General features: G+C 36.7%; 1 protein-coding gene across 2 annotated transcripts in view; it reads right to left on the reverse strand.

Moving 5' to 3' along the window:
- The window catches only part of TOGARAM1 (TOG array regulator of axonemal microtubules 1), an 83,088-nt gene that overhangs the window by 17,887 nt on the left and 37,979 nt on the right, over nucleotides 1–27,222 (reverse strand). The window contains exons 9-16 of one of the 2 annotated variants that reach the window (XM_049612858.1): nucleotides 24,621–24,719; nucleotides 23,136–23,311; nucleotides 22,054–22,207; nucleotides 17,760–17,913; nucleotides 11,835–11,940; nucleotides 5,224–5,459; nucleotides 4,619–4,777; nucleotides 1,275–1,401 (exon numbers count right to left, since the gene is read on the reverse strand). In XM_049612858.1, the coding sequence (XP_049468815.1) occupies nucleotides 1,275–1,401; nucleotides 4,619–4,777; nucleotides 5,224–5,459; nucleotides 11,835–11,940; nucleotides 17,760–17,913; nucleotides 22,054–22,207; nucleotides 23,136–23,311; nucleotides 24,621–24,719 (1,211 nt within the window). The remainder of the gene's footprint in view (nucleotides 1–1,274; nucleotides 1,402–4,618; nucleotides 4,778–5,223; nucleotides 5,460–11,834; nucleotides 11,941–17,759; nucleotides 17,914–22,053; nucleotides 22,208–23,135; nucleotides 23,312–24,620; nucleotides 24,720–27,222) is intronic. The other variant, XM_049612859.1, reaches the window with a different exon arrangement.

Raw genomic sequence — 27,222 nt, forward strand, 5'->3', positions numbered from 1 at the left:
CCGGGAGATCAAGACCTGAGCCGAAGTTGGACACTTAACCAACTGAGCCACCCAGACGCCCCTAAAAATTTCAAAACTAGTAAAATGAAATAATTTATACAATGCAATTTTCAGAGAACCCATTATTGATCTTTGTAATTGAAAGCATTTTAATAATCTGCTATGCTTCTGCTTCAAAAGGTATCAATACATAAAATACCTTCTAATTAGTAGTAAATTAACCAAATTAATAGGAAATGACACTGGCAGGGTAAAACTGTTTAAAATTTTTAAAATTAATATGCTACGTTTTATAAGTATTCTTCTTAAACCTTAAAATCTGTAGAGAAAATATGAACACATTACATAAATAATGAATTCCTATGCACCACCAGTGTGAGAATAAACACTTACATAAGAACTATTTAAAAATACTTGTACTTGAAATGACTCACAAATATAATCTGCCTCACGCTGGTAAGATAATTTTTTGCATGGTTACTTTAGTTATTTCTGTATGAATTAAGCTAAATGAGCAGAAGAAAATGCTCTAAAATGTATATTATCATACATCTTTGAAATACTATCCTTATGTAAGTGAATCCTTTGCCAAAGATTATCAGTAAAGAATAACATAAATTACCACAGAATAATTCTAGATTATTTAACATATTTTTGTAAAAAAATAATATGTAAGTGGATTACTTTTTTATAAGACACTTTTCATATTTTAATTTACGTGATATTCCCTCATTCACTCATTTCAGATATGTCCGAATCCCCATTATCTACCAGGATAAATAAGACATGGGGCTTCCCCTCAAGCAGCTCCCAATTAATGTTCTGCAGTGTGATAGGAATTCTAATAGTGGAATATGCAAGGTAAATAAAGTAGGAACCAAGCATGAAGAACATCACTATTCTTACCTTATAAAAATAAAACTTCAGGTTAAAGAAATGAAGCGATGTACCTAACATTATAGTTCGCTAATTCTCAGAGTTGTGATTCAAACCCAAGTCTTGTCACTCCAGTAAACCACACTATGTTCTATTAAGTATCGAGCTTCTGTTCAATAAACACTTACCAACACTATGAATGTCTACTCCAAGTTTTTCAACTGCAGTTGTTGAAATGCTACTGTAGATACAGTCTGAATGGTTAACAGAGAAATAATTGGAAGTAATTACTTGTATACTTTAGCTTCCTGGTACTTTGCTTTTATTTATTTATTATTTTTTTTTTTTCTGGTACTTTGCTTTTAAAGCTGCTTATAAAATAAACTTTTTCCACATACCTTTTGCCGTAAGCTTTTAACAGATTCCTTAATATATGGCAAGTCTTTAGATGGGACATATTTTTCAAGCATTTTATCAAAGTTTGGATGACACATCAAAAGGAAAAGCATCTTTCGACCATAGTACCTACGGATATTTGAGAAATATGTAAAGAATGTTATATACCTTAAACAAACTCAGTTTCTTTCCTTAGATGCAATTTTTTTCAACAGAAAAAAAATCCATCAACATCAAAACTGTCATCCCTATTTTAAATAAACCACTGAAATGTAGTTATATTAATTGAGCTGGAATAAAGCATTTTCCTGCCCCTCACCTTTAAAAAACACTATAGCTTCAATTCTTTCAGTTATATGTCAGATGGAGAGCCAAAAGCTTGAATTCTATTTTTCAGACACCCTAGGGTCCATATCAAGGCCAGCATTTGGCAGAACTGTGAGTTAGGAGAAGTTTGTCTTTATCCTGGGCTCCTTGCCCAGTGAGCTTTTGCTGCTCCCCTGCTGGTCAGATGTTCTGACCTAAGTCAACCTTCCCTAGGTTCTGTAGGAAATACAGAACCTTTTTTTTTTCATGCCAAAACTTACCTGGGTTCCAATTCTTCAAAACCTATTCTCTGCTACCTAAAACACACCCAAAGTTAGCTGATAAATCATTGATGATATATTAATGAATGTGTAATGCTCTCCAAACTAAATTTTTTACGATATATAAATTTTAAAATTATTCATTTAAAAAAAAATTCTCTCAGGATAAAGCCTTAAGCCCAGATATAATTCTAATGGAAGGACTGCAGATATAGAAGTGTATACTGGAGATATTTTTGAATAGAGGGGTCTTACAGTACCTTTTAATTATACCATATTACTATCCTTCAAGGAGGCGTGGCCCTAAAGCTAATTACAGTTATTTTTTTTTTCCTACAAATTGGAATATAAGGAACTAGAAGAAGCAGAGAAGGCAAGGCTTGGGGGATAGGGAGAGGGTACAGAATGATTTCAGAAATATCTGTATCAACAAGACTCCAACTATAATGAAATTATAGAGAGGTAGTATCAGAAAATAAAAACTACCATTCTCTCCTCAGAACCAGAATAAAGTCTATACCCTGATAAGTAGTTCCTAATCAGTTATAGTTTCAAGGATGATTATAACTTTTAGCCAAGAATATTAAAAACTGTAGGTCCATCACAAGCCCTTAATGATAGGAGAATGGCTAAAACAATCAAGTAAACAAGCAATGGGGACACTAAATGTGAGAAATATTAAAGCTGTAAAGGTGTAACTATTTTATAACTTTAAAACTTCAAATAATAAATCAAGAAATGATGAAATGGATTAAAACAATTACCATGTCACTTAAGGAAAGGTTAAGATGTACACAAAACAGGGGCACTGGGGTGGCTCAGTCGGTTAAGTGTCCGACTTCGACCCAAGTCATGATCTCACAGCTGGTCAGTATGAGCCCCACATCAGGCTCTGTGCTGACAGCTCAGACCGTGGAGCCTACTTTCGGATTCTGTGTCTCCCCCTCTCTCTGCCCTCCCCTGCTTGCGCTCCATCTGTCTTTCTCTCTCCCTCAAAAATAAACCTTAAAAAAAAATTTTTTTTTAAAGATGTACACAAAACAACCATTATGAATCTTTTTCTTGTTCCTAACTAGTCTATTATGATCTGAACCCTCCTAAATTGCTTTGAACTTTACTTTGGTATACACAACTTCTAAAATGGCTCCTCAAAGACGTCCTGCTCTAATCCCTACAATTTGTAAATATGAGATATAACTTCCAGGATTATGTTATATTATATGGTATAGTTAACTCTAAGCTATGGAGATTTTCTGGGTGGGCCTAATCTAATCAGACAGGCCCTTAAAAGCAGAGAGCTTTCTATGGCTGGTAAGAGAAGAGGAAGTAAGACAGCTTCTAAGCAACAGGGGGACTCAACATACTGTTTTTGGCTTGAAGATGGAGGGGGCTGCATAAAAAGGAATTTGGGTGGCCTTAAGGAGCTGAAAGAGGACCCTGGTTGACAACAGCAAAGAAATAGAGACCTCAGTCCTAAAACTATAAGGAACTAAATTTGGCTAACCACCAAAAGGAGTTTGGAAGCAGATTCTTCTACAGAGCCTCTAGATAAGATCTCAGCCTTATCGTTACTTTGATTTCAGTCTTGGGAGACCCTAAGCAGAGAAAGCAGTTGAGCCATGCAAGACTTCTAACCTAAAGAACAGCAAGCTAAAAAAGTCTGTGTTGCCTTAAACCACTATGTTTGTGGCACTTTGTTACACAGCAATAGAAAATTAATACATTGACTTTCTATATTAGCTTCTGGTATAATGATTTCCATAAGATTAAGTCCAGTTACCTAAAGTCAAGGATACCTTTGTCTTAAAAAGGTTAATACTTTAACACCCTTCTTTACTTTAGTCTCTATGAACTCAGGATCCCCCCTCCCCACTTTTAATCTATCTTCACATGTAACTGCCATAAATTTTTAGATTTTGTATGGGACATTATCAATCACCTAGTCCCACTTTCCTAATTTTACATACAAGAAAACCTAGCCTAACAGACAGTAAGTAATTTGCTTTAGGGAAAACAGTAACTGGGGCTAGGAATTGAACCTAGGCTCCTGACTACATCTAAAATTTCTGTCACCAATACATCTAGGGGCACCTGGCTGGCTCAGTCAGTAGACCATATGACTCTTGATGCTGGGGTCATGGCCTCAAGACCCGCTTTGGGCAAAGAGTTTACTTAAAAAAAAAAAAGTTACCAACACGGATAATGTACCATCCACATCTTAATTATTTCATCATTTCTCTCTTGACTGTTCTTAACCTTTGTAAAATTGTTCTTCAAATACAGTGTTCAGAAATTTATGGGATTTTCTAAGTGCAGCTATATCATGTTTCAGGAGATAATATGTTACCCATTTTGCTTCCTGTATTTTTCATGTGCACCTACTTCCATGATTTCACCTAACAGCTTGGAAAATATATCACTTCCCCTAAAGGCATTACCTTACACTTGCCCAAAATGAAGTTCTTCTCCCACTTTTCTGCCCACTCAGACAGTCTTGTGCCATTTTCATGCAGTTCATCCCTGTGACATGGCATCTCACTACCCAGAAGTAGGTAATGTCATCTGCAAATTTGGAGAATTCACTGTGCACTCCCTCAAGATCATTTGCAAATTGGTTAAATAAGTCCATCCCCCAGCACCAATCCCTGTGGACCCCACTTGTCAATTTAGGAAAAATGTTTATTCTTTTTTAACCTTTGCTGCCTACTTTCAAGCCATTTTCCTAACAGATTCAGCAAATATTATTAGCAGCTATTCACCTGGTTTCTTGTGAACTGTCCTGAGCAAACTTGGCAGCAGCTGGTAATATGCGGTCAGCCATATCCTTTGTTCCAGATAAAATACGATCTGGTTCCATAAATTCCACTACATCTGATAAGTGCTGGGCTGTACATCTTCTTACCGCAATGTGTAAATGGCTACAGGAAAACATGGCCAAACAATTTGGATGTATAAACTATTTACCAAAGATGTACCTTTAAAGTTAAATGATTAAACCTCTTCTAACCCTCAACAACCATCCTTGGAGGCTAAAATGACAAATTACATTAGTTACCCTCCACCTAAGAAGTTAAAAACAACAACAACAAAAAAAAAAAACAAGTAAAAAAAAAGAAGTTAAAAACAAAACAAACTCATAGTCACTGACATTTATTTAGTTCCGTATCTATGAATGTAAGTAAAATTACTATAATACCAATATTATTATTCTTTATATGTTCTGCACCTAATCTGATGTTTATCATATGGGAATTACTTATTTTTTGACTGAAATAATACTGATGTTTGCTTTTTTTCCCTATATCCCAGACTACAAACAATTGACTTTTTAGTTTAAGGACACATTGATTATTTTGAACATTACCTTTGTCCTCCACTGATAAGAGCAACAACTGCACGTGCAGGAGTTACATTGCTGACCATAGCTCTCAGGGCTTTGTCAACATCTTCTCTTATAAATGTATTTGATTCTCCAGCCTTGTGCAACAAAACTTTTACTGTAGCATCTAGTTCTTGATCCATGCTCTTTTTCAGGTAAGTGAAAAGATCACTTAAACAGACCACAGCAGCACGAGAAACTCCAGAGCGTAAATTTTTCACCTAAAAAAAATTTCCAAAATGTATATTTTGCTGATATTCTGAAAGAAAATCAGTAATAATAACTTTGAAACCACATTTAATATTACAGTAACCTGTTTTAATACGTTTATGTTACGCCCTAAAAATTAACAGGTAACAAATTTTTTTTAAAGTTGTGAAGTAGAGGAACCGGAAGATGGTGGCTTAGGAGGATGCTGGGATCACTGCACATCCTGCTGATCACTTACATTCCACCTACACCTGCCTAACTAACCCAGAAAACCACCAGAAACTAGCAGAACGGAGTCTCTGGAGCCAAGCGCAGACGAGGGGCCCACGGAAGAGGGTAGGGAAGGGCGGAGAGGCGGTGCGCGCTCCACGGACGGGCGGGAAGGAGCCGGGGCGGAGGGGCGGCCCGCTGGCCAAGCAGAGACCCCAAGTCTGGCTCGCAAAAGCGGAGGGGCCAGACGGAGTGTGTTCCAACGGCAAGCAGGACTTAGCATCTGGGAGGTCTTAAGTTAACAGCTCAGCTCGGAAAGTGGGAAGGATGGAGGACAAAGGGAGGGAGAGTTGCTGAGCCCCGGGACGGCAGAGCTCAGTTTGGCTGGGTACAAAGGCGCTGGCCAACACCATCTCCCTCGCCCATCCCCCAGCCAAAATCCCAAAGGGAACCAGTCCCTGCCAGGGAACTTGCTTGCTCTGCGCAAACACCCAACGCTGTGCTTCTGCGAGCCACCCCTCCAGCAGCGGGTCTGACTCCCTCCCGCTGCCACAGGGCCCCTCCTGAAGTGGATCACCTAAGGAGAAGCGAGCTAAGCCTGCCCCTCCTGCCCCTGTGCACCTTGCCTACCCACCCCAGCTAATACGCCGGATCCCCAGCAACACAAGCCTGGCAGTGTGCAAGTAGCCCAGACGGGACACGCCACCCCACAGTGAATCCCGCCCCTAGGAGAGGGGAAGAGAAGGCACACACCAGTCTGACTGTGGCCCCAGCAGTGGGCTGGGGGCAGACATCGGGTCGGACTGCGGCCCCGCCCACTAACTCCAGTTATACACCACAGCACAGGGGAAGTGCACTGCAGGTCCTCACCACGCCAGGGACTCTCCAAAATGACCAAACGGAAGAATTCCCCTCAGAAGAATCTCCAGGAAATAACAACAGCTAATGAACTGATCAAAAAGGATTTAAATAATATAACAGAAAGTGAATTTAGAATAATAGTCATAAAATTAATCGCTGGGCTTGAAAACAGTATACAGGACAGCAGAGAATCTCTTGCCACAAAGATCAAGGGACTAAGGAACAGTCACGAGGAGCTGAAAAACGCTTTAAATGAAATGCAAAACAAAATGGAAACAACGACGGCTTGGATTGAAGAGGCAGAGGAGAGAATAGGTGAACTAGAAGATAAAGTTATGGGAAAAGAGGAAGCTGAGAAAAAGAGAGATAAAAAAATCCAGGAGTATGAGGGGAAAATTAGAGAACTAAGTGACACACTAAAAAGAAATAATATATGCATAATTGGTATCCCAGAGGAGGAAGAGAGAGGGAAAGGTGCTGAAGGGGTACTTGAAGAATTAATAGCTGAGAACTTCCCTGAACTGGGGAAGGAAAAAGGCATTGAAATCCAAGAGGCACAGAGAACTCCCTTCAGACGTAACTTGAAGCGATCTTCTGCACGACATATCATAGTCAAACTGGCAAAATAAAAGGATAAAGAGAAAATTCTGAAAGCAGCAAGGGATAAACGTGCCCTAACTTATAAAGGGAGACCTATAAGACTCGTGACTGATCTCTTTTGAAACTTGGCAGGCCAGAAAGGACTGGCACGAGATCCTCAATGCATTGAACAGAAAAAATATGCAGCCGAGAATCCTTTATCCAGCAAGTCTGTCATTTAGAATAGAAGGAGAGATAAAGGTCTTCCCAAACAAACAAAAACTGAAGGAATTTGTCACCACGAAACCAGCCCTACAAGAGATCCTAAGGGGGATCCTGTGAGACAAAGTACCAGAGACATCGATACTAGTATAAAACATACAGACATCACAATGACTCTAAACCCGTATCTTTCTATAATAACACTGAATGTAAATGGATTAAATGCGCCAACCAAAAGACATAGGGTATCAGAATGGATAAAAAAACAAGACCCATCTATTTGCTGTCTACAAGAGACTCATTTTAGATCTGAGGACACCTTTAGATTGAGAGTGAGGGGATGGAGAACTATTTATCATGCTCCTGGAAGCCAAAAGAAAGCTGGAGTAGCCATACTTATATCAGACAAACTAGACTTTAAATTAAAGGCTGTAACAAGAGATGAAGAAGGGCATTATATAATAATTACAGGGTGTATCCATCAGGAAGAGCTAACAATTATAAATGTCTATCTGCCCAATACCGGAGCCCCCAAATATACAAAACAATTACTCACAAACATAAGCAACCTTATTGATAAGAATGTGGTCATTGCAGGGGACTTTAACACTCCACTTACAGAAATGGATAGATCATCTAGACACACGGTCAATAAAGAAACAAAGGCCCTGAATGACACATTGGATCAGATGGACTTGACAGATATATTTAGAACTCTGCATACCAAAGCAACAGAATATACTTTCTTCTCGAGTGCACATGGAACATTCTCCAAGATAGATCATATACTGGGTCACAAAACAGCCCTTCATAAGTATACAAGAATTGAAATTACACCATGCATACTTTCAGACCACAATGCCATGAAGCTTGAAATCAACCACAGGAAAAAGTCTGGAAAACCTCCAAAAGCATGGAGGTTAAAGAACACCCTACTAAAGAAAGAGTGGGTCAACCAGGCAATTAGAGAAGAAATTTAAAAATATGTGGAAACAAACGAAAATGAAAATACAACAATCCAAACGCTTTGGGATGCAGCGAAGGCAGTCCTGAGAGGAAAATACATTGCAATCCAGGCCTATCTCAAGAAACAAGAAAAATCCCAAATACAAAATCTAACAGCACACCTAAAGGAAATAGAAGCAGAACAGCAAAGGCAGCCTAAACCCAGCAGAAGAAGAGAAATCATAAAGATCAGAGCAGAAATAAACAATATAGAATCTAAAAAAACTGTAGAGCAGATCAACGAAACCAAGAGTTGGTTTTTTGAAAAAATAAACAAAATTGACAAACCTCTAGCCAGGCTTCTCAAAAAGAAAAGGGAGATGACCCAAATAGATAAAATCATGAATGAAAATGGAATGATTACAACCAATCCCTCAGAGATACAAACAATTATCAGGGAATACTATGAAAAATTATATGCCAACAAATTGGACAACCTGGAAGAAATGGACAAATTCCTAAACACCCACACTCTTCCAAAACTCAATCAGGAGGAAATAGAAAGCTTGAACAGATCCATAACCAGCGAAGAAATTGAATCGGTTATCAAAAATCTCCCAACAAATAAGAGTCCAGGACCAGATGGCTTCCCAGGGGAGTTCTACCAGACGTTTAAAGCAGAGATAATACCTATCCTTCTCAAGCTATTCCAAGAAATAGAAAGGGAAGGAAAACTTCCAGACTCATTCTATGAAGCCAGTATTACTTTGATTCCTAAACCAGACAGAGACCAGTAAAAAAAGAGAACTACAGGCCAATATCCCTGATGAATATGGATGCAAAAATTCTCAATAAGATACTAGAAAATCAAATTCAACAGCATATAGAAAGAATTATTCACCATGATCAAGTGGGATTCATTCCTGGGATGCAGGGCTGGTTCAACATTCGCAAATCAATCAACGTGAGACATCACATTAATAAAAGAAAAGATAAGAACCATATGATCCTGTCAATCGATGCAGAAAAGACCTTTGACAAAATCCAACACCGTTTCTTAATAAAAACCCTTGAGAAAGTCGGGATAGAAGGAACATACTTAAAGATCATAAAAGCCATTTATGAAAAGCCCACAGCTAACATCATCCTCAATGGGGAAAAACTGAGAGCTTTTTCCCTGAGATCAGGAACACGACAGGGATGCCCACTCTCACCGCTGTTGTTTAACATAGTGTTGGAAGAAGTTCTAGCATCAGCAATCAGACAACAAAAGGAAATCAAAGGCATCCAAATTGGCAAAGATGAAGTCAAGCTTTCGCTTTTTACAGATGACATGATATTATACATGGAAAATCTGACACACTCCACCAAAAGTCTGCTAGAACTGATACATGAATTCAGCAAAGTTGCAGGATACAAAATCAATGTCCAGAAATCAGGTGCATTCTTATACACTAACAATGAAGCAACAGAAAGACAAATAAAGAAACTGATCCCATTCACAATTGCACCAAGAAGCATAAAATACCTAGGAATAAATCTAACCAAAGATGTAAAAGATCTGTATGCTGAAAACTATAGAAAGCTTATGAAGATAATTGAAGAAGATATAAAGAAATGGAAAGACATTCCCTGCTCATGGATTGGAAGAATAAATATTGTCAAAATATCAATACTACCCAAAGCTATCTACACATTCAATGCAATCCCAATCAAAATTGCACCAGCATTCTTCTCGAAGCTAAAACAAGCAATTCAAAAATTCATATGGAACCACAAAAGGCCCCGAATAGCCAAAGTAATTTTGAAGAAGACCAAAGCAGGAGGCATCACAATCCCAGACTTTAGCCTCTACTACAAAGCTGTCATCATCAAGACAGCATGGTATTGGCACAAAAACAGACACATAGACCAATGGAATAGAATAGAAACCCCAGAACTAGACCCACAAACGTATGGCCAACTCATCTTTGACAAAGCAGGAAAGAACATCCAATGGAAAAAAGACAGTCTCTTTAACAAATGGTGCTGGGAGAACTGACAGCAACATGCAGAAGGTTGAAACTAGACCACTTTCTCACACCATTCACAAAAATAAACTCAAAATGGATAAAGGACCTGAATGTGAGACAGGAAACCATCAAGACCCTAGAGGAGAAAGCAGGAAAAGACGTCTCTGACCTCGGCCGTAGCAATCTCTTACTCGACACATCCCCAAAGGCAAGGGAATTAAAAGCAAAAATGAATTACTGGGACCTTATGAAGATAAAAAGCTTCTGCACAGCAAAGGAAACAACCAACAAAACTAAAAGGCAACCAACGGAATGGGAAAAGATATTTGCAAATGACCTATCGGACAAAGGGCTAGTATCCAAAATCTATAAAGAGCTCACCAAACTCCACACCCGAAAAACAAATAACCCAGTGAAGAAATGGGCAGAAAACATGAATAGACACTTCTCTAAAGAAGACATCCGGATGGCCAACAGGCACATGAAAAGATGCTCAATGTCGCTCCTCATCAGGGAAATACAAATCAAAACCACACTCAGATATCACCTCACGCCAGTCAGAATGGCCAAAATGAACAAATCAGGAGACTATAGATGCTGGAGAGGATGTGGAGAAACGGGAACCCTCTTGCACTGTTGGTGGGAATGCAAAATGGTGCAGCCACTCTGGAAAACAGTGTGGAGGTTCCTCAGAAAATTAAAAATAGACCTACCCTATGACACAGCAATAGCACTGCTAGGAATTTACCCAAGGGATACAGGAGTACTGATGCATAGGGGCACTTGTACCCCAATGTTTATAGCAGCACTCTCAACAACAGCCAAACTAAATGTCCATCAACTGATGAATGGATAAAGAAATTGTGGTTTATATACACAATGGAGTACTACATGGCAATGAGAAAGAAAGAAATATGGCCCTTTGTAGCAACGTGGATGGAACTGGAGAGTGTGATGCTAAGTGAAATAAGCCATACAGAGAAAGACAGATACCATATGTTTTCACTCTTATGTGGATCCTGAGAAACTTAACAGAAACCCATGGGGGAGGGGAAGGAAAAAAAAAAAAAAAGAGGTTAGAGTGGGAGAGAGCCAAAGCATAAGAGACTCTTAAAAACTGAGAACAAACTGAGGGTTGATGGGGGGTGGAGGGAGGGGAGGGTGGGTGATGGGTATTGAGGAGGGCACCTTTTGGGATGAGCACTGGGTGTTGTATGGAAACCAATTTGACAATAAATTTCATATATTGAAAAAAAAAATAAAGTTGTGAAGTAAAAAAAAAATTAAAAAAGTTGTGAAGTAAGGTATAATCTACTTTTTTTTTTTTTAAAGTAAAATCTACCGTTTAGATTTTACGGGCTGAAACTCACAAACCCAAGATCAAGAGTCACATGCTGTAATGCTGAGCCACCCAAACATAAGCTACTTTTAACTACATGCAAGCTGTTTATTGTTTATATCACTTAGTACAGAAATATTTTTTAAAGTCAAATAAATGTGGCATATTTATTCTTTGTCGTCCAAACAACCCTTAACTGGGCTGAAAACTAAGTTTACCTCTTGAACTACTGCAAAACTTGTTTCATGTAACTTTGTGTTCAATACTTCAGAATGAAAAGCAGCTAAGCATCTAATAAAATTCAGTCCTTCAATTTTCTTCTCCCTATGGGAAAAAGAAACAAATGACAGAATCACTTATTACATGGGGCTCAAATAACAGGATCTCAGATATCTTGTCTTGTGTGCATGAAATACTGCCAAAGAGGAGACCTTGCTTATTCTCCCATACCATTTAGGAATTTCAAATAAAAAATACATAGTTTTGTTTGTTCCAATAGCTCTCTTCAATGATTCAAAATATCTTTTAAGACCCAAAATCAACATTGACAGTCAAACGAAGTTCATGCTTTGTAAATAAAAAGGAATATTTCCCCCCTAGTGATAGGAATGCCATATTCTTTCTGGAGAACAGAAGGTGAGGGAAGCAATAAAACAAAAACGGAAGGAGAGAAGCAATTACCTCACTGGCAAATATATAATCCAAAAGCAGAAAACCACCAACAGATGGTTCTATAATTTGTATTTTTCTTTCATTATCTGGCTTAATGAGGTAGATGAAGGGTAGGCAGTACTAACAAGAGGGTGGGATTCAAGTGGGATTTAGATGTTAACAATACAAATTTGATGATTTTCATCTTGCAGGTTTGAAAATCTGAGCCAAAATGAATTTCCTTAGAAATATTATAATATTTCCTTGGGTAATATTGGTGGTGGTCATTTTTTAAAGCATTTAAATTCCCTGAATGAGTTATGGAAACTTCAGAGAAAGGAAAAACACCTAAGAATCCAAGGTGGCAAGAGTAAATGGATCTATTTGTTAATAGCTTTCTGGTTCCAAATGATCATTTTTTCAAAAGGATAAAACAGTTTACAATTACAATTTAAATGCAGAAACAACTCTTCTACACACATAAATAACAGAAAGTACAGTCAAGAAAGAGGGAGGCAGAAAAAGTAATTAAGAAAAAGTGGCTAAAATTTTTCCAAATTTGATCAAAACTATGAAACCTCGAATGTAAGAACATACCCCAAACAGGATAACACACACAAAAAACCCACAACATGGAACATCATAATCAAATTGCTAAGAAGAATGTTAAAATGAAACATAAGGTTGGGTAGCAATATTAAAAATAAAGCAATATAAGAAGATGGGGAAAAGTACACTATTTTAGTAAAAGTCATGCCAGAAGGCTTTCCTGAGGAGGTGACATTTGATACTCACATGAAGTGAGAGAGAAGCCACTTGGAAGAGTGTTCAAAGATTAAGTACAAAGATCTTGAGGTATAAATGAGCTGGGTGTTAAGGAAATAGCCAGATGGCTAGAGTGGATAAGTAAGGCAGAGCACTGTAGGGGATGAGGCTACAAAGAGGCCACAGACAGATAATGAAGGACTTTGTAAGCTATAAAAAACAGTTAAAATTTTTTTTTCTAGTGCTCTAGAGGGCCATTGGAGGGTTTTATGTGAGGGAATCCCAGGGTCTGATTTATGTTTTAACAGCATCACTCTGGCTGTTGTGTGAGTTCAGCAATAATGGAGTCATGCAAACCAATGATGATACCACTATAGCCAGATGAGAGATAAAGGTAGCTGAGATGTGTTCTGAAAATAAAAGAACTGATGGAATGTGAAGAAACAAGAAAAAGTCAACACTGACTTGGTATGAACAACTAAATGTCCATGGCAGGGCTATTAACTAAGATGGTGAATACTGAAGCAGATTTGGGATTAGGAGGTAGGTAAATAAAAACTTCTGTTTTAAAGATTTTTACATCTATGTTCATGAGATATTTTTTTATGTCAGTCTGTAGTTTTATCTTTATATGGTTTTGGTATCTGGCCTCAAAGAATAAGATGGGAAGTACTCCAGCCTCTTCAGTTTTCTAAGAAGTTTGTGTAGAATTGATTTCTTCCTTAAATGTTTGATGTAATTCACTAGTAAAACCATCTGAACCCGGAGTTTTCTTTGTGGAAAAGCTTTAAGCCCAATTTCAATGTCCTTAATAGATTGGATTATACAGGTTGGCTATTTTTTTTTTTTTAGTTAGTTAGTTTTGGTAGTTTGTGTCTTTCAAGGAATTTGTCCGTTTCACTAAGTCATCAAATTAATGGGCATAAAGCTGTTTATCATATTTCTTTATTATTTATTTAAGAGCTACATGATCAGTACTGATGTTCCTTCCTTCATTCCTGATTTGGTAATTTGTTTTTTATCTCTTTTTTTGCCTGATCAGTCTGATTACAAGTTTATCAATTGATCTTCTCCAAGAAACTGCTTTTGTTTTCACTGATTTCCTCTAATGTTGGCCTGTTTTCTTTTTTTTTTTTTTTTTTACTTCTACTGCTATTTTTATTATTTCTTTTCTTTACTTATTTTTGGCTTCTTTTGCTCTTCTGTTTCTAGTTTAAGGTGAAAGCTGAAATCATTGACATAAAACTTTTCTTGTTTTGTAACATACGCGTTAGGGTGCTATAAATTTCCGTCTAATTTAGCTGTATCCCATAATTTTTGATGTTTCATTCTTAATTTCGTTAAATTCAAAATACTTTCTAATTTCTCTTTTGATTGCTTCTTAGATCCATGGGAAGCTTCTAAGTGTGCTCGTTTCAAAACACTTAGAGATTTTCTAGTTATCTGTCCCTAATTTCTAACTTAACTCTACTCCACTGCAGTCAGAGAACAAAATTTGTATAATCTGAATCCTTTTAAATTACTTATTTTAGGGGAATCTGGGTGGTTCAGTCAGTTGAGTGTCCGACTTCCAACTCAGGTCATGATTCCACAGTTCACAAGTTTGAGTCCTGTGTTGGGCTCTGTGTTGACAGCTCAGAGCCTAGAAACAGATTCTGTGTCTCCCTTTCTGTCCCTCCTGCATTAGCACTCTGTCTCTGTCTCTCTCTCTCAAAAATAAATAAAAACATTAAAAATTTTTTAATTACTTATTTTATGATCCCAAATACTATTTTCTCTTGGTAAATGTTCCTTGTGGACTTGAATATAAATTCTGCTGTTTTAGGTGGAATATTCTATAAATGCCACTAGGTCAAGTTGGTCCATCATGTCAAGTCTTCCATATTGTCACTAGAGGATTTTCTTTCTTCTAGCTCTGTCAATGGGAGAGGTTTGTTGAAGTTCTAACCATAAGTGTGGATTTATTTCTTCTTGCAGTTCTACCAGTTTTTAATGTATTCTGAAGCTCTGTTATTTGATAAGTAAAATCAGGATTGCTTGATGAATTAACCTTTTTACCGTTATCATTATAAAATTACTCTTTTTATTCCTAATGTGAAATACATAATTCTAGGTTGGCACCAATGATTCCTGCCCCTTGGTGTATACCACCTGATAATACCCTTCCTTTCAGTGTGAATATGAAGGGATATTATTTCCCTCAATCATGTTATGTTATTTGGCAAAAGGGATTTTGCAAGTTGTCTTTCAGCTCACTGACTCTCTGTTCATGTCTTTCCTCTAGTTTCTTTAACACACGGAACAGATTTATAACTATGGCTATAATGTCCCTATCTACTAATTCTATCATCTGTATCATTTTTGGATTAGGTTCTGTTGTTGGTTTTTTTCTTCTCATTGTAGGTTGTATGTCCCCGCTGTTTTGTATGCCTGATAATTTTTTATTGGGTGTCAGGCATTATGCATTTTACCTGAGATATTTTTATATTCCTAAATCATTTTTGAGCTTTGTTCTGAAATGGAGTTAGGTTATTTGAAAAGTCTGATCCTGTTAGGCTTTGCTTTTATGCTTTGTCAGGCAGGAGCAAACTAGTTTTTAGCCTATAGTTTAGTTTACCACACTAAGAAGCAAAACTCTTCTGAGTTTCCTACTCAATGCCCTGTGAATTATGAGGTTTTCCACCATGCTGGTGGGAACAAGAAGTATTCAGGGATTGTTCCCTGTAACTTCATCCTAGTTCTGGCTTCAGGTAATTTTCTTACATGTATGTCCTTACCAGTACTCAGCTAAATATTTGAGACGAATCCTCTAAAAGTCTCTGGAGTTCTTTGTGAAGCTCCATCTTCTCTGGTACTCTGCCTTGCAAACTCTAGTTACCTTGGCCTCCCCAAACTCATAGCTCCATTTCCATCTCTGCTGGTATTTACAGTTTTCCTTTCTTTGAGCTATGACCTGGAACTCTGTAGAAAGTAAGCCAGGGCAATTGTAGAGCTCACCTTGTTCGTTTCTCATCTCTCAGGGATCACTATTTGTCACAACCTGGTGAACAATATTTTGAAAACCACTGTTTCATTTATTTTGTACAATTTGTCTAGTTCTTTCAGATGTGTAGGCAAATCTAATGCCTGTTAACCCATCTTGGCAAGAAGTGGAAATCAAGAATTCTATTTTGGATATGTTAAATTTAAAACATCTATTGGCAGGGTGCCTGGGTGGCTCAGTCGGTTAAGCGTCCAACTTCAGCTCAGGTCATGATCTCATGGTCTATGAGTTCGAGCCCCGCGTCAGGCTCTGTGCTGACAGCTCAGAGCCTGGAGCCTGCTTCGGATTCTGTGTCTTTCTCTCTCTCTGACCCTCCCCCGTTCATGCTCTGTCTCTCTCTGTCTCAAAAATAAATAAACATAAAAAAAAAAAAACTTTTAAAATGTCTATTGGCATCAAAGTGAAAGTGTCAAGTAGGCAGTTGGATTATAAGTTTAGAGCTCAAGAAGATATCTAGGATCCAGACATACATTCATGAGAATCAAAGTATGGACTGAATTCAAAGCTATATAATGAATGTAATCATTTAGGAAACAGGTTGGCAAACTATGACTCACAGACGAAATCTGGCCCCATCAGATTTTTTTATAAGTAAAGTTTATTGGGACATAGCTAAAGCCATTTGTTTTCATACTATCTAAGGCTGCTATTACACTACAACAGCAAGGTTGAGGAGTTGTGATAGAGACATCTGGCCTGCAAAGCTGAAAATATTTACTATCTGGCCCTTTACAGAAAACGATTGCCAGCCTAGATCTGTGGAATAAATGTAGATAGAGAATGCCAATGGAATGAATTCTGGAGCATACCTCACTTTTGAAGTCAAACAGAAGAAATAAGAACAAACTAAAGCAAGAAAAGAACCAAGAGACTGAATTTTCCACAGTGAAATCAGAAAGGAGTGTCGATTGTGTCCAATGTTGCTAAAAGGCTAAGAAACATAACCACTAATAAATAACCAGTGTAGATTTAGCAAGATGATCATTTTCATAGATTTAGTGATGTGATGGTCATGATGGGGAGGGTTGAGAGCCAATTAAAGGTTGAGAAGAAAATATGAGATGGAAATCTAAAGACAATGAGTTAGCCTTTTAGAGGACTTGGCTAAACAACAAGAAGAAAAGAAATGTGAAAAAGATGTGTAGTTTATGGAGGATTTTTAAGAAATAGGAGATACAGCACATTTTAATGTTGAGGAATATGATCTAGTAGAAGAGCAAAACTGAGGACACAGAAGATGGGGATAGAGAGAGATACTGAAGATGAAGGGAAGGAAATGGGTGGGACAAGAGCAGCCAGGAGATGCTCCAGCTGGGCGGGGCTGGGTGGCTGCTGCCGCTGCGGTAGTAACGTGGATGTATTTCCAGGATTGTTATACGATGTGTTTCACAGAGAAACACTTGGAGAAATGGTGAGATTTGTATTCCAGTACCAAAAGATTTACGTAATCCATGATAAAGGTAAACTGTCCTTATGGTACATAAGTTATAATATAACTGGTAATACAGTGCTATTAGGACCAGAGTTCAGTTACATTGAGAAGTTGAAAAAACTTTGGACTGTCTAAGAACTGTAATAATCATTTTTAAGACTATTTTAATAGGAAATGTTTCAAAGTTTAAAAAAAAATTATAGGACACTTGTGGAACTCAGTTTAGTTTTAAGTTAAGGATGGTGAACTTACCAATCCTCATCAGCTAAAAGCCTCAGGGCTTCTGTCAGTGCTATTTCTGGTTTGGAAAATGACCGTAGTTCCGATGTATCCATTATTTCTGGACTATGAGTGACAGAAGGAATCCTTTCTTTATATTGTGGAACAGCTCCAGGAGATGCTTCACCTAAAACAAAGCAAAACAAAAACATATTAAATAAAGCAGCAGAGAACTCTAAAACAAATGATATTCTGACTAGATTCTATGAATACTTTTTTCCTCCTTTTTTTAAAATTTAAAATTTAGTTAGTTAACATACAGTGCAATATTGGTTTCAGGAGTAGAATTCAGTGATTCATCACTTACATATAACACGCAGTGCTCATTACAAGTGCCCTCCTTAATACCCATCACCCATTTAGCCCATTTCCTGCCTACTTCCCTTAATCAACCCTAAGTTTTTTCTGTATAGTTAGGAGTCTCTTATGGTTTGCTTCCTTCTTTCTTTGTTTTCCCCTTCCTGATATTCATCTGTTTTGTTTCTTAAATCCCACATATGAATGAAATCATATATTTGTCTTTCTCTGATTGACCTATTTTGCTTAGCATAATACATTCTAGCTCCACCCACGTCCCTGCAAATAGCAAGAGTTCATTCTTTTTGATGTGTAATATTCCATTGTGTGTGTGTGTGTGTGTATATATATATATATATATATATATATATATATACCATAGCTTCTATGAATATTTCTTATGGAAACTAGTATTATTAGTTTAGTCTTCAATAATTTTTTTTAATGTTTTAATGTTTTTTATTTTTGAGAGAGAGACAGAGCATGAGCAGGGGATGGGCAGAGACAGAGAGGGAGACACAGAATCCACAGCACGTCCAGGCTCTGAGCTGAAAGCACGGAGCCCAACACAGGGTTCAAACCCACGAACTGTGAGATCATGCCTGAGCTGAAGTTGGACGCTTAACCAATGAGTCACCCAGGCACCCCAGTTTAGTCTTCAATAAAATTGTAATACCTAGATACCAGAGGTATTTAAAACTTCACTGTTTATCTACAAAATTATTAAATTATCTCAAATAAAAATATATAAATGGTTTTTCAGTCATATAATAAAGTATAGTTTTAAGAGCAAAAAATCAATAAGAAGCATTATGATCCCATTTTATAAAAACATGTGGATGTATACCTGTTTTACCATACAACTGACAACTAAAAATGAAGCTTCATTGCATCTGTATATAGAGTTCGAGATGAATTCCAAAAATACTAATTTTTTGCTACTAGTATAGAATTAATGGTCTGTTACAAATCCTAAGACCATGTGTGGTAATAAGAACAATATTTCTTCCATAATCAAACATTTACCAACCATTTTCCAGATGTAAGGCATTGCCCTAGATGTTGGGGAAACAAATCATTGTCTTTGAGTGTCAGGGTAATGGCCCAGGGGGCACTGAACAATGCAAGATACCTGCAGTGAGGGTGTTAGAAAGGAAAAGATCAAAAAGATCAAATAAAATGTGTACCAGCTATTGTAAATGGGTAAAGATTTACTAGTTATTTTTTACTGTTAAGAGATATTTTTAAAAAGGTAATATTAGGCACTAGAAAATGACTATCATAAATGTATTCATCGATGTGTACTATTTTTTTTAATGTTTTTATTTATTTTTGAGAGAGAGAAGGAGAAAGAGAGAGAGAGAGACAGCATGAGCGGTGAAGGGGCAGAGAGAGAGAGAGAGCTACAGAATCTGAAGCAAGCTCCAGGCTCTGAGCTGTCAGCAGAGAGCTGAGCTGTGAGATCATGACCTGAGCCGAAGTCAGATGCTTAACTGACTAAGCCACCCATGCACCCCTCATCAATGTGTACTATTTACTACTATCTGTACTTCTTTTCCTGTTAACGGTAGCAGCCAGCATTGTTCAGAACTTAGGTAAGAAGTTTTGTGGATTTTTCTCCCCCTAGATTTTATGACATTAATAATAGTGAAATTATTTGAGAATGCTAGCAAATAGGCTTCAACTTCACAAATGCCTACATATAACTGGTTCTTAGGGACGTGTTTAAAACCACTAATTTTACAAGTCAACATGTCATCAGTCATACTTTCAATAATTATTAGTTTTGAGAACAAGGAATTTTAAAAAGTTTTCTAAACTTGCATTATAAAAGAAATCCAAACTGGGAAGAATCAGACATTCATCCAATTCAAATCTTTTTTTTTTTTTTAATGTTTATTTTTGAGAAAGAGAGAGAGAGAGAGAGGGAGAGAGAGAGAGAGAGCTCGAGTGAGGGCAGGGCAGAGAGAGAGGGAGACAGAGGATCCGAAGCAGGCTCTGTGCTAACAACAGACCCACAAACCGTGAGATCATGACATGAGATGAAGTCGGACGCTTAACTTACCAAGCCACACAGGTGCCCCAAGTTCAAATCTCTTTTATTGTGAGAGATTTTGAGAGATGTTAAGTATGTTGCCCAATATCACATTTATATATTTATTTTTTCTGTACTTTTTGTTTTTTTATTGATACCTAGACTTCAGACCCAACATAAATTTTAAAATGTTTAAGACAGGTTTAACGGTTTATTCTTCAGTAACATTAAACAATAATAAATAAAAATAATAAGCAATAAGCTTAATGTTTATGATAGTTCATGTGTTTTTTCATTTTCAATTTCTGATGACTACCATACTTAAGACTTATTTAATATTTTTAAAAACACACAGGAAATATGGAAACTACTCTAGCCAGATATAGAACCCAGTAAGTACTGAATGGTAGACTGAATAAAGGATAAATACAATGACTTTTAAATTTATTTTTATTTTGCTTTATTTTGCTTTACTATTTCATTTTATTTTATTTTATTTTGAGAGAGAGAGAGAGAGAAAATCTTAAGCAGGCTTCACGCCCAGCGCAGAGCCCAACACGAGGCTTGATCCCAGAACCATGAGGATCATGACCTGAGTTGAAATCAAGAGTTGGAGGCTTAGCTGACTGAGCCACTCAGGTGCCTCTATTTTTAACGTTTTAAAAAAGATTTTATTTTTAAGTCATCTCTACACCCAACATGGGGCTCAAACTCACAACCCTGAGGTCAAGAGTCATATGCTCCACTGACTGAGCCAGCCAAGTGCCCCAACAATGATCTTTAAAAATTTTTTTTAATGTTTATTTTATTTTTGAGAGAGAGGGAGGGAGAGACAGAGAGAGGAAAGGGGCAGAGAGAGGGAGACACAGAATCTGAAGAAGGCTCCAGGCTCTGAGCCATCAGCACCAGAGCCAGACATGGGACTCAAATTCATGAACTGCGAGATCATGACCCAAGCTGAAGTCAGATGCTTAACCGACTGAGCTACACAGCTGCCCCCTCATAATGATTTTTTAAAATCATGATCTAGGGGCGGCTAAGTGGCTCAGTCAGTTGAGCATCCAACTTCAGCTTAGGTCATGATCCCATGGTTTGTGAGTTCGAGCCCAACATCGGGCTCTGTGCTGACAGCTCAGAGCCTGGAGTTTGCTTTGGATTCTGTGTCTCCCTCTCTCTCTGCTCCTCCCCCTCCACTCACACTCTGTCTCTCTCTCTCCTTCAAAAATAAACATTAAAAAAAATTTTTAAAATTAAAATCATGATCTAATATAAACCAATTTCATAATCTCATTTAACCCTTAATATAAAATAAGATACCACTCCTTAGTGAAACAGTAATATTTACAAGGGAGCATGGAGGAGATCTTTGAGTTAATATTGACCTTTGAGATATTTTGGATATTTCTAGCAGCAGAAAATTGAGGCCTATTTCCAGGTCACAAAGTTATTTAAAGGGCAGACCTAATATTCATGAAGCCAGGTCTGTCTACTGACTCCTACTAGTTTAATGCTCTTTTCATCACAAATGCACTGAACCATATGTGGTCTCTTCATCTTAACCAGCATTTGTGATGTTATTCTTCACATTTAAACAAGTTTCTTACCTGAATCTGAAAATGCTAAAGATGGTGACCTTTTTAAACAGGTCCCTTCTTTCAATGGAGGGCTGAAGGCAATATTTTCTAAAGAGGAACTCTCATTTTTTGATATTCCTACCTCATCTCCAAAAATATTTAAGTCTAGAAGGGAGAAAAACAATCAACTTCCTTTTGATGAGAAGGAATTAATATTTATTATAATAGAAGCTACTGGGTCTTGCAAATTTCAGTGTTATAGTTCAACATATTCCATTATTGGCCCTCAATTAAACCACAGGTACACTAGCTTTAGAATATTATCAGTTAAAAAACACGCCAAAAGTTAAATTCCACTTACGTTCAGATGTCATTTTCTCAGTTCCTGTATGTTTCATTCGCTCCCAGGAATTCTGTTCCTTCTTTTCACAATCTTTAATGTCAAAAAGTTCTTTTTCCTCTTTTCTCTTTTGTCTCATCTTGTCATAAGTAGATTTTGAAATAGAAACTTTAATCTGAGTGAAAAAGTTGAAATATTTGAAAGTATTCAGGGAGTTTGACATTTAAAATAACTATCTTCATCTCAGACAACTGTATGTGGACATTAAAGGTCTATATGTAAAAAATAAAATATACATTTTTTAGTCCTTATTTCAGGAATTCTAAAATTGAACAGAATTACATAGTGCTAATGTCATAACTAAATCTGTGCCTGAGGATACCAGTCTGTTACTCATTGAGTGTCCTAGAAAATTGTTAAATATTACATATATATAAAGTACATTATATATATACATACGTATATATAAAGTACTATATATAACATATACATCAAGTATACAGAATGAGAATATATTTGTTAGGAAAGAATAATCCATCAATTAAATGATTAAGGATCACGGGACGTCTGGGTGGCTGAGTTAGTTGAGCATCTGACTCTTGATTTTGACTCAGGTTATGATTTCACATTTTGTGAGATCGAATCCTGAGTCAGAGATTGTTCCTCTCTCTCTCTCTGCCCCTGCCCTGCTCACACATACTCTCTCTCTCTTAAAATAAGTAAACTTTTAAAAATGTTTATTTATTTTTGAAAGAGCACGTGTGCGAGCAAGAGAGGGGCAAAGAGACAGAGGGAAATAGAGGATCCAAAGCAGCCTCTGTGCTGACTGCAGAGAGCCCAATGCAGGACTAGAACCCACAAACAGAGACATCATGCCCTGAGCCAATGTCAGATACTTAACTGACTGAGCCACCCAGGTGCCCTGTCAAAATAAATACACAAACTTAAAATAAATAAATAAATATATGATTAAGGATCAGAAATTTCTATTATACTGAGATTTTTAAAATTTTAATCCAAACACTTTCACCACCCCAAATCTGATGAACACAAAATAATGATATAGGCTTAAATTTATCCTAATAATCTGCAAATAACCTTACATCCTTTTCATTCTCAACATCAACATATGATGGAATACTTTGCTGGACTGCTCTTCCATAAATCCCCGATGGTGGTTCAATGCTTTGTTTAACTGAAAATGTATCTCCATTTTCCACAGAAGATATCACTGATTGGTTGCAGGCTGCTGGTGCTGAATGTGGACTTCCAAATACACCTGAAATTAACCAACCATCCAACTGCCATTAAGTATTTATGTGATGTCACTCTAATAACAAAGTTTAAGACAAGGCTCTTTAAGAAGTAAACTATTGTTAGTAGGAAAAATATGTTAAATAATCATAAATATACGGGAGCCTGGCTGGCTCCATCAGAAGAGCATCCAACTCTTGATCTTGGTCAGGGTTGTGAGTTTGAGCCCCACGTTGGGTGTAGAGATTATTTAAATAAATAAAACTTAAAAATATATATATATATATATAAATACATGTATATATATATGTGTGTATATATATATATATATATGTAAATATATATAAAAAATGGGATTGGAAGATACAATGGAGATGGACAGATAAGTGAAGAAGGAGGTGAGGACATCCTATGAGATGGGAATGTTATAAGCAGAGCTGAACAAGTATACTCCACGTATGTGGAGTGAATAACTTTGGTTGGGCACAAGGCAAATAGAAGAATAACAGAAACTAAGGGTGCAAGGGTAGGTGGAGAGCCTTAAGTTAACTTAATGAGATTCTATCAAGCAAACAATTAGGAAAGCTTTCCAAGCATTTCATTCTATTTCACCATATTTACCAATAATAAGATGTGCACTCTCAATGTCTATCCTCACATGCTAGCTTTCTGATCAAAAAAGAAACTAGTTGAGGTATGTTAACTTGATGGGGGAATCCTTTTCTCACTTTAAACACTTTATAATTCAGTTAATTATACCTCAATAAAGCTAAAAAAAAAATCAGTTTTTTTTTTAAAGGAGTTAGAAGTTTATTGAATACACTGCAAGGGAGCAGCAGGCAGGACAGCAGAGAAGAGACTGTCTGCCAAAAAAAAGAGCTTAAAAAAATATTTGCAAATATGTTGTTCAAAGCTCCCTTAATCCCCCTAAATATACATACCAGGTGTCAATTCTGGTTTGTCTAGACTCTGTATGGAAAATAATAAAATTACATTAATTACTAAGCTGATAAATAAGGACTGTCATTTGAATTTAAACTATGATAAAACTATCTTAGCTATCCCAAAAGTGTCTTAGAAGTACCTAAACTGCAGTACCTACTTAGAAGTACCTAAACTGTCACTTAATACATCTCCCTAAAAACTGCCGACATGAATTATTATAGTTGTTAGACAGAAACAAAAACTTACTTCTAATTCTTTCAATTTAATAATTTTTTAAAAAGAAAGTTTTAATCCACACTTGAATCACACTCTTCTCTATTCTTTAATGATACCCTTGGCTTATGTGTGAAGAACACATACAATTAACAAGCTAAGGAACTTTGAAATACCTTTTCCAACAACTACTACTGAGTCTTCTGGTAAGGTATTTGTGGATGTGAAGTCAAAACTGGGAATTTGCTGTAAATTTGATGATGACCCTGTAAATGCTAAAAAAACAAACAAAAAACCCATATTTTAAAATTCTCCTTATATTTTTAGAATATTGTAACATGGTCTTTTAAAACAAAATTAATTTCATACATAGATTTTACAATTTATTTATTCACTTGTTTATTAGTCCAATAAATATTTAAAACTAGAATACCTAGCATGCACTAGGCAGTAGAGAGAAAAGAAACCTTCCTTCCTCTAAGGGGTTTACATGTTCCAGGGTTAAGAATGGGAAAGATGTACAAGAAAATATTTATAGCACGATAATTGAGCAACAAAGGGGTAATCATGGGGGAAAGCTCTAACTCCTGAAAACAGACTAAGTCAATCTCACAGCATTCTGTAATTTTCTAGGTTACCTTTCACTCCAGTTTGTGATTATGTAATTATTCTCTTTACTACTAGACTGTAGGCTCTATGGAGATAGGACCTCTATCTAATTTTGATTATCAATCTTTTCCAGAGCCTATTAGTATGGGATATAGTGGGTATTCAGTAAATATATGTTAGATGAATGTTACAAGGCAGAAAAAATGAAAAGCACAACATAATTAATTTAGGGTCAACTATTAGAAACATCAGGTAGCCTCAAAAAATGTGTAGTGACAAAGGGAAGCATATCTCAGTAAATGGAACAATTTGCTCAGTAATAGTCCAAAAACAAAATCTGTCAAAAGATGACTGAATAATTAGACAGATCTCATGAAGAAAGATATAAAGAACATGTTATCTTTAAGTAGTTTAACTTCATTTATCAAAAAAGCTGATATAACTAGTCATTTTTAATGTTACTTTTTACTTTTTATACTATATTTTCTTATAAACAAAGAAACGCTGAAAGAAATGTTGCTCAGTGAGTCTCAATTCTAAAATATAAGGGAAAAATAAAATTAAAAGATTCTTGACATATAAACTATCCTTATATAACCTTTCTGTCACTTCTCTCTCATTCATCCAAATAGAGAAAGAGAAAATATTAATTCATAAAATCCAGTTTGCTAACACTCTAAGCATCCATCATTAATCACTTTCTCAAGTCATTAATAGGGGCTCTATGTCTGTTATGCCAGAAAATGGACAGGTTCAAAGGAACAACCAGCAAAGGAGTGGAATGGGAAGAAGGGGTTCTGAAAGCTAACCCTAAAACCATCTGAGGTTTCCTGCAAAAGGAATCCATTCACATATGCCACTTATTGCCAATATTTCTTTTGGAAGTTTTTTTATTCCCTCCAGCTCTGCACTCAATATTTACTTTAACCTGACTGAGGATGCAATGTTTGAGTGACTGTGCCCAAGGCCACACTATTAGTTTGGGTTGGCTCATCATCACTCCATTCATTTAACATGTGACACTGAACACCATTACATACAAAGCCTAACAGGAATATAAAGATGACAGTGTATTTCCTTTTAAATGACTTACACTACTACAGCCCAGTAAAGTGGAGAAAGCTTTCTAAATAAATGGATTTTAAGCTAGTATTCAAAAAGCAGACATGATTCGAACACATCAAGATTGGAAAAGGACATCTACGCCAACATACATGCAAACTAAGAAAACTTCTAGGGGCACCTGGGTGGCTCAGTCGGTTAAGCAACCAAGCATCCAGTTCGGTTCAGATCATGATCTCGCAGTTTGTGAGCTCAAGCTCTGTGTCAGGCTCTGTGCTGTCATCTTGGAGCCTGGAGCCTGCTTCAGATTCTGTCTCTCTCTCTGCCCCTTCCCTGCTTGTTCTCTGTCTGTCTCTCTCTCAAAAATAAATAAACATAAAAAAAAATTAAAAAAAAGAAAAGAAAAGAAAACTTCTAGTATTAAGAATGCCAGGGCATGGGGAATGAAAAGAGGAGTAAGATAATGCAAGAAAGTTAAGGTGAGACAAGATTGTTAAGGGTCTTACAAATTATGCTACAGAGCAGGAAATTTATTCTGTGGGAAATAGGTAACCACTCAAGGTTTTGAGTATGGAAGAGATGGTAACAATACTTCAAAAAGATAATTTGGGAAGAGTATGCAGCCTGGAGTAAAAAGGGATAAAATAAAATGCAAGATGTCTTATCACAAGGCTACTGTAATTATCCAGGGAAGAGGTAACAAAGGCTGAGATTAAACAGAAGAACTGGCAGGATGAGTCATTGCCTGAACCTGGAGGGTAAGGAGAAGAAGACAAAGATGACTCTAAAGTTACAAGTCCCCATAACTGGGAAAATGGTAACACTACTAATAAAAATGATAACAAAGGAAGAAGAGCAGGTCTGGAAGGAAGGTCAGTTTGGTTTTTGAACATGTTTACTCTTGTTAAATGAACAGATGTAGCAGGTGTTTGGTTCAGAGTTGGCAGTGTGAGTGCAAAGTAATTTTCTGACATAGAAATAACTGCTGGTCAAAAGACACAGATATATTTTTAAAATTGTTTTAAAGTTTATTTATTTTTGAGACAGAGAGCACAAGCAAGGGAGGGGCAGAGAGAGAGACACACACACAGAATCAGAAGCAGGCTC

The sequence above is a fragment of the Panthera uncia genome (assembly GCF_023721935.1).
Source record: "Panthera uncia isolate 11264 chromosome B3 unlocalized genomic scaffold, Puncia_PCG_1.0 HiC_scaffold_1, whole genome shotgun sequence".
NCBI lineage: Eukaryota > Metazoa > Chordata > Mammalia > Carnivora > Felidae > Panthera > Panthera uncia.